Source organism: Asparagus officinalis, chromosome 1, assembly GCF_001876935.1.
Source record: "Asparagus officinalis chromosome 1, Aspof.V1, whole genome shotgun sequence".
NCBI classification, from domain to species: Eukaryota; Viridiplantae; Streptophyta; class Magnoliopsida; order Asparagales; family Asparagaceae; genus Asparagus; species Asparagus officinalis.
In genome coordinates this window covers 17,549,252-17,558,111 of record NC_033794.1, presented here as the reverse complement: position 1 = coordinate 17,558,111, position 8,860 = coordinate 17,549,252, and the positions used below count along the sequence as shown (strand labels likewise).

Below are 8,860 nucleotides of genomic sequence, written 5' to 3'. Positions count from 1 at the left end.
GAGTTTTCCACCCCTTATAATAGCGAACCAAACAGCCCCTAATAGTATTATAAATATGCTATGTATAAAAAAAGAAAAAACATTAAACAAAATAATTACGCTGCACCCACACTATATCGCACTATATTAGTTTCAGCCAAAATAAAAATGAAAAGATAGCGGCTTATTGGGTGATCCTTTATCGGGTTCCGGGTTATCAGTTATATCGGATCCCACCATTTCGATATTATACAATCAAACACTGCCCATCTCTCTCTCTGTCCCTCTTCCACCGCCCTAGTTTTTCTAAAACCCTAGGTTTCTAGGGTTTGACGGCCATGGCGAACAAAAAGGAGAGGAAAGTCAACATCTCCGGAAAGCCGAAGCACTCTCTCGATGTCAACCGCAGTAATGGCGCCGGCGTTGACAAAGGCGCTCGATCCGCCGCCACGGTTCGCCGTCTCAAGATGTACAATACTCGACCTAAACGAGATCGAAAGGGGAAGATTTTGAAGCACGATTTGCAGTCCAAGGAGCTCCCCAATACTAGAATTGAGCCCGATCGTCGTTGGTTCGGTGAGAATTTTTTTTATACTTTCCTCTTTAATTACTCTATTTATTCTATTACTTTGAAAATTTGTAAGATTATTTAGATGAATTTCTAGAAGTATGTATGGATTTGTGCAAAATTTTCCTCTCTCGTGTTCGAAAAGGTTGCTTTTTCAGCGTCCATTAAGTTGAATTCGATTTGTTATTGGTGAACTGCAAAAACCATCGTGTGTGCGCACTGTTTATTCAAGAAACCCCCTCATCTGTAAAGTTTAACAAATAAAAACCCCTAGTTTACGACCCTTAATGTAACTGGTCATCTTATAATGTAGTCTACATTCTTCAAATGTCTGTATAGACTTTTGCACTTGAGTAGACATCTGGAAGGAAAGAGAGAAAAAGTTGGTTTTTGGATAAAGTAAAAAAAATTCAAATGTTTTTTTATTGTTGACAGAAATTGCTTTATGCGGATGTCTGTCCAAAAGGCTGAAGAACCAAACTCTACTAGAAAACTAATGGTTTTGTTTATGATCATAGATGCGGTTTTTTTTGAACTTTTGTAAGCCAGGTAATGCATTGGCTTATTGTTATAATATTATTGCTCATATATATCATGGTAATACTTTTGTTGTAATATTGTTGCATGTTGTACTTGGACAATTATAATTATATAGATATAGATTATAATTTCACAATTACACAACAAACTAAACACCCATCAATAATTTTTCTCGTTGGAATCTAAAAAATGGACAAGAACTGAAGAACATATGTCAATATGTAACTATTTCTTAGTTAAAATGTTGGATTGAGAAATAAAAGGAAACATAAATGCAGTGTTGTAAATAGCGGCCAATAGCGGGGCTATAGCGGCGCGAATAGCGGTCGCGGCCCTTCAGCGCTACGCGTAGGGATTTCGCGGTTGGCTTAAGCGGGAAAATCCGCTATTCATTCGAATAGCGCGTAAAAACGGATTTTAGCGGGTTAAAAGCCGGTTAAAAGCGGATTTTCGCGGTTAAAAACGGGTTTTCGCTGTTAAAAGCGGATTTTTGTTGTTAAAAGCGGCTAAACCCGCTATCACACATATTATGATGCTATATTTCTTGAATTTCTTCATAGTTTCATTCATACAACAAGCTTATTAATTGTTATTTATTGATAATACAAGAAATTTACAACTAATTGAATTTTTAGATTTTTTATGAATTTTTATTATTATTTAGGATATTTAAATATATTTAAATTTGACCGCTATTTGACTGTGCGCTATTTGACGCGATTTCGCCGCTATTTGACGCGATTTCGCCGCAATAGCCCGATATAGCCTTAGCGGTACCTCGCCGCGACGCGCCGCGATCCGCTATCAGCAACCTTGCATAAATGTTTAAATGTTACCATAGAAATTGCTAATTAGTTAAGATAAAAAGCTAAAGTTCTATTAAGATGCCAAGTGCACATTGGCTTTTGTTTTAGTACTAGTGAGGAGGCATGTGCGATGCACGTGCTTTCTCTGTGTGGTAGTTGTGAAATTTTAGTAAGTGTAATATGACAAGAAAATGTATATAGATAATAAGATATGTGGAAAAATGTATACAGAGTTTGGTGTAGCTCCTAGCTTGTTCAAGGAGTTTCAAGACAACAGTTTCCACGTAGCCCACCTTTAACAACTTGTTTAGATTTAGACTTAAATCTCGTTTAAAGTTAGCTAGAGAATTACACCTTAACAAGCTTGGTCAATCTGTAACATTAAGGTATACATATACCTAATTATAATTTATAATTACTTTAATATGTAGTGCTTCTTATCAACATAATTATTGTCTTATTCATCTCTCCTGATTGCACAGTTTGTGACCTCCTTTGCACATGACCAAATTATCTCTATCGACTTTATCTCATTTGATACTCAGTATGTACAAAATCTGGCCTACAAAGGTATTCATGAATATATCTCTTAGTATATCCATAAGTACTTCATAGTTGTTGTAAACCTATGAAGATATTGATGAAGTTATCTCTTAGCGTAGCCTATCCATAAGTCTATCCCTAGTTTAATCAAGGAAACATCACTTGAGAGCTATTTTGGTTACTGAAGGACCAGATTGCAGAACTCCTTAGGAGTTGAAGGACATATGAGCGTTTTCGAAGATTTGAGAGAACATGTTTATTGAAAATTTTAGGGACTAATATCTAAATATTCCTTCTTACATTTCTGTTTTGGTTGTTGAATTGCATATTAATTCCAAGGCCCATGAGAAAGACCATCTGCTGGGGGCAAGAGGCAGTCATGTGGTGAGGTTGGGCTCAGCATGACAGCATCTGAGTTGTCCGCAAGAAGTCGAGGAACATCCAAAGTTTTACATGTATATGACTGCAATTAGATGCAAAAGGCAAGGGAAACTTAGTCCAAATTTTTTTACACAGAACCTTTCGGCCCAACCTTTCGCCTGCTAGGGCTTTTTTATATGTAGTACGTATGATGGTAGGTGAAGGGGGTTCTTGAACTTACCCTGTCTTTTTTCTATTTGGTAGTATTTGAAGCTATAAGCATGAGTAGATAGAACTCCACTTATGTAATTTTTACAGGGTTCTCCCCCATAAGATCAATTAAATCAAGTAAATGTGGCAGCTTAATAGTTTCTGCAGCTTAGTAAGTTAATGTTGGAACCTCCAATTTTTTCTGAAAATGAACCCATGGTGTATATTTGATTATTCATTTTAGTATTCTATCATGCTCTGTTTATGGTTATTATTTCTTTTTTGTTTAGATTTTATGTTGTTCTACTTAATACCGTCTCTGATCAATCCCTCATTTGGCATTGTAGGTAATACTCGGGTTGTAAATCAGAAAGAACTTGAGTTCTTCCGAGAGGAATTGCAGAACAAACTTTCTAGCAACTACAATGTCATATTGAAGGAGAGGAAACTGCCACTTTCTCTTCTAAATGACCATCAGAAGGTAGGAGTTTTAGTTGTGTTTTATTATTTTTTTTACTTTGAGCTGTTTACATAATCTTAATTTGGCATCAGCAAATTCTTCTTTATGCGCACTTTCTTCCAGTTATCCTTGTCTTACCTGTCATTTATACTAATACTGCTAACATGTTTGATTATTTAGTTATTTGTTTCACATGTCATACTTTGTTTTATCTTACTCGTCTTTTACATAGTACTCTATTTTTTCTTCTTTTCTTAATAGTACTCTATTTTTTCTTCTTGTCTTAATTTTGGTTTCATTAATTCGTTTGCCTGTTTTGTTTTCTCAAACACACACTTTTCTTCTGCTACATTTATGCTATTGCTGGTGCTCTTTAGGGGAGATACATCTATTTACGATTCCCCTGTCTCTATTTTCTGTTAGTTCACGAGGACTGTCTCATAAAGATGAGGGAAAATCACATAGAGATGAGCGAAAACAACCCTAGACCTTCTAGAGTCCCTGTTCATCATGCATGTAATGGGGTGATTTTGAGAAATTCTAGCGATCATTTGAAAGTTACTTATCCCTTAGTTTGTTGAGGGAATGTGTCAATATTCCATGTTAAACCTCAGAACTTGGGAAGCTGGTTGATGTTATCCACTAGAGGTACTTTTGTCCTAGTGAGAGTAAACACAATGCCTAAAAAGGGGTTCTTTGATCGAGGTATCTTTCAGAGCTTCTTACATTGCAATTTTGCCGTTTATTATGTTAGTAATTTGGAAGCTAAGTGCACTTGGAGAACTTGCATCTTCTGTTGTGTCTTGTGACTGTAGAATAGGGCCTCAACTAAGTCGGTTGTAATAAGATAATTCAAGATGGATGTAGTTAGTTTTGTACTTTGAAGTGCAAACGGTTCTCTCTCTCTCTCTCTCTCTCTCTCTCTCTCTCTCTCTCTCGATATTGTACAGGTTTTCTTGCTATTCAATGTGGACGTGTCCATATCATCTTACTTGATATACATGTAAGGTTGCTTTACTTTTCAGTTTGAAGATTGTCCTGTATAGAGGAAAGATGTGGACCCTATTAATTTTTATTGAGTTTCTTCTGGAGAGGAAACTTTTGCATCTTTGAGAATACAAGGTTTTGGTTTGAATTGTTTTGGGGTTCATGAAATATATAATGCTCATGTTTGAGCTAGGGATTCCAGCATTTGTCCAATTAAAATTGTGCTTTCTGCATTAAGTTGTTGTATAACCATGTCTGAGAGTTGTCAGTTTTTGAGTTCCAGTTATTAATGAGTTTTTTTTCTTTCTCTTTTGTGTATTTGACAATCGAATGCCTGTTAGGATGCTTAACTTTTGTTGGAATGTTTTCCAAATAGGTTTTGTTGTTTATCTAGAGCAGACACAGTATTCCCTTAATTTTGTTATGCTTTAAAATGGTTGTTTCCTTTAGCAAAATTTAACAATACTTTATTGCTCGTGTGGCTTTCGATGGATGTGTAACTTAAAAGAAGTGATTTAGGCTTCATGTGGATGCGTAGATTATAAAGTGTTCTAGACTATAGGTGGATGTATAGCTTTAAAAAAAGTGTTTTCTTTTTTGTTTATCTGACAGCAAGCGAAAGTACATCTTTTAGATAATGAGCCTTTCCAAGATGCATTTGGACCGAGGTCTAAAAGGAAGCGCCCAAAACTTCTAGCTTTTGATTATGAATCATTAGTTAAGAAAGCTGATGGTTCTCAAGGTATGTAATGAAATTTAAGATTTTCTTAAGTTGTTTTGGTGCATTCTTATTTCTAGAAAGAAAAGAGGGTTATGGAGAAAATTTTCTGCAGTTCATTGAAAAGAATAACTTCATTCTATGTAATTTATTAATTTCTTACTGTAGATTCCTTTGAGAAAAAACTTTCTAACTCTTCTGAGGATGGAAATGAAGAAGATGGCTTTAGAGATTTGGTTAGGCATTCAATGTTTGACAAGGGGCAGAGTAAGCGTATTTGGGGGGAGCTCTACAAAGTTGTGGACTCTTCAGATGTAGTTGTCCAGGTGAGTAGTGATCTCTGTCGCTTATGAACATTTACACTGTGGTGGTTAAAAGTCACACTTAATTTAACTTTTTAATAGCTTCCTTTCAGGAGGATGGATGTACAGTGCTACTTGGGCAAGTGCATTGTCATTTAATTTCAAACTTATCTAACTGCATCAAGTGAGCTAAGCTCTTAATCTGAGCTGTGTTCATGATAGACAGTATTGTGATCAATTCAATGAGAGTTGCTTTTATATTCATTTTTATACAGACTATTCATTACCCATTTGTAGTATGTCACATGGATTTTAATTTTAATGAGAGTCCCTAGAGGTCAGTTGATGTACCTTTTCTATTTTGTGGATTAAAATAATTGAATTTAACCTTAGGCTTTATACTTGTGGTTTAATTTTTTCAGATAAGTTCAGTTTGATATCTTAATTTTTTTAAATACAATAAGAAACTCAGCAACTTGATGGAGCTATTTCTTCATTTTTATTTTTGATCATCGGAAGCTAACCATTAACCTTTTTGTTAGTCAGAGATCATGGATTAAAATCACCATAAGTGATGATCATTCTATTAGTTTTCAGAAAATAGTTTTAAGTTTGTCATGACATGGTCATAATTTGTTTCATTGAGACATCTATATACTATATAATGGCAATACTAGGTGTAAGACAAAACTTGAAGGACACCGGGAAACATGAAGAAATACAGAGAGCACATTGGTAATTTTATCTCAATATAATTTAATAAATGTCATTTAAACCCCCCCTCTCACACCTCTTTCCTACTTCACTTTTCTTTCATTTAAAGTTCAATGTATTAGTATGTTTATCCTTTAAATCCATAAGTGAAAACTATAAGAATATATTATCAAAATATTTATTATAGTTGAAAATTATGAAAAGTAGATCAAAAAGGGTGGATTTGATGGTAGTAAATACTTCGTAATATATGTCCTCTAAATAAAAAATTTATTAAATATAATATATGTTATGTAAAAGATAACAATAATAACTATTAACTTGTAAGTATTATTAAGCTGTAAGAAAAAACGTACAATAAGTTCCATGAATATCAATCCTCTTTTTCCTTAAAAAATTACACCTGTAAATTGTTGCAACTGTTGTAAGTAGCAGCTAAAATTGCCGCTTTAAGTGCCAATTAAGTGGAAGCAGCCTTAGGTGTATACATATCCTTATGTGCAGAGATGCATATAAAAAGCAGCTAAAATCATTATGTTTGTGCATATGCATACATGTCCTTATGTCCAGAGATAAACTGACACCAATGCACACAAAAATATGCATATACATTGTCATATACATATACCACGATAAAAGTCTATTTGTATTTACATGTGCATGCATATATGTACTGATATACATGTATAAATATGTTTGTATCTTGTAGTTATCTGATCGTTTTACTCTATAACAGGTGATAGATGCTAGGGATCCACAAGGGACAAGATGCCGCCATTTAGAAAAGCATCTGAAGGAGCACTGCAAGCACAAGCACATGGTTCTTCTGTTGAACAAGGTCTGCAATGGTTACAATTTTGTAAAACGGAATGCTTTGTGTTAATATTTTTTTTCCCACCTTTTCTTTATATAGTTTCCTTGTATGAAGTATATCTGATCCTGCACTTTGCTTCTTAAGTGTGATTTGATTCCTGCATGGGCTACAAAAGGATGGTTGCGTCTGCTGTCCAAGGAATATCCTACTTTAGCTTTCCATGCAAGTGTCAATAAATCTTTTGGCAAGGTATGGTAAAAATTTCATATAATAAAATTGATTATCCGGCTCGCATTTGTTCAGAAGTTTCCATTGTTGCTTAAAATTCGGTGCGCTTGTACCAGGGATCACTTCTTTCGGTGTTAAGGCAGTTTTCTCGCTTAAAAAATGACAAGCAAGCTATATCTGTAGGGTTCGTCGGATATCCCAATGTTGGAAAGTCATCAGTCATTAACACACTACGCACGAAGAATGTAAGTTATTTGTGCCAGTCACCTTTTATGTTTGAAGTTTTCTTTGCTTTCTTAATTTGTTAAATTAAGTTCTGTATTCATGATGTTGTTCTGTCTTGCTGGCTTTACTTTTTAGATTCCAAGAGGATCCCACGTTTGACTGCAATTTATATCTTGCATTCAAGGATCTTTGCTCTAAAAGATACTTGTTTCTTTTCATGTTTATTACTTTTTTAAATGTGTGATATTACATGATTGATCTAATGTTATTTACCAAACATTTTGATTGAGTTCCTGTCTGCTAACTGCCCTTTGCTGGCCTGTCACGCATGTAGTGCATGCTCAAACCATTATAACAGTGTTAAAATGCGCTCATCTACTATATGCTAGTGTATATACACACAATACTCTGCCCTCAAATGAGCGTTGATATTTTCAGAGACTCCACGAAGTTCCCTAATAGTTGAATAAGCATATAGTTAACATGCATTCTTTACTGGTATGTATGAGCCTCTCAGAAGTTACAGTTCAAAATAAAAATAAAAAGAGCTAATAGTTTCCGGTCTAAAAAATATTACTCTGCATTATCATATCTTAGCACAAATACAATCTGTGCTTATGGTGCTTGCCCTTTATGATGGTTTAGCCTTTGCAACAATTTTTTTAAGGTTTTACCACACTGTAAAGAGATTTGGATGACATGACTCCTTGAATGAGTCCTTTAATGATGTAATTTATCATCCTTATCCCTTCTTTATCATCCAAATGGCCATTTGGAGCATAATCCTGTAAAAAATATTGACAAGATTTTTTAGTAGTAGCTGGATGATGTGATAACACCTAATTTGGTGTCAGAATATCTGGAAACTATAGGCAAAAGAGGGGGTTTCCATAGATTCCATGGCACTTGGTAGGTAGGAAAACCTAGCAGTCCTTTAGTTTTAAGCTCCTGTAACCAAGGAAAAGTAAGAGTTTATCCTTAGGAGAAAATGATAAATCCAAAGAAATCAAATTGGAAATCCCAAATTTGCCTTACTAAATGAATTGTGCCTATTAATGATGAGGGGGAGAAAGGAGGAAAACTGCTTACCTGAGAATTCGATTCTGCATGTTAGCCCCCCTCAACTTGACTAGTCAAAATTGAGGAACCCTCCCTTTATTAAAGCCTTCACTCACCCACTCTACTGTCTTTATTTTTTCTCCATCTCTCTCACCAATCCATCAACCCAGTAACCTTATTCTCCTCCGATCCATCCCTTTCATCCATCTACCCCCACTTGCTGGTCCCAACTCCCCTTTAGCCTCTCATCAAGCCGAACCATCTCATCAACTCGATCCAAACCCCCTTCTCTTGCTATCGCCAACTATTCCCAATCTCAACATTCCACCCCACTTCCAACCTTAGCA

The 8,860-nt window shown here is 35.2% G+C and overlaps 1 protein-coding gene across 1 annotated transcript in view; it reads left to right on the top strand.

The window, feature by feature from the left end:
• LOC109819931 (nuclear/nucleolar GTPase 2-like) overlaps nt 243-8,860 on the top strand; it is a 20,900-nt gene continuing 12,282 nt past the window's right edge. Inside the window, exons 1-7 of the mRNA XM_020385923.1 lie at nt 243-555; nt 3,354-3,487; nt 5,066-5,195; nt 5,340-5,497; nt 6,924-7,025; nt 7,146-7,250; nt 7,346-7,474. Coding sequence (XP_020241512.1) covers nt 318-555; nt 3,354-3,487; nt 5,066-5,195; nt 5,340-5,497; nt 6,924-7,025; nt 7,146-7,250; nt 7,346-7,474 — 996 coding nt within the window. The 5' untranslated portion in view covers nt 243-317. The remainder of the gene's footprint in view (nt 556-3,353; nt 3,488-5,065; nt 5,196-5,339; nt 5,498-6,923; nt 7,026-7,145; nt 7,251-7,345; nt 7,475-8,860) is intronic.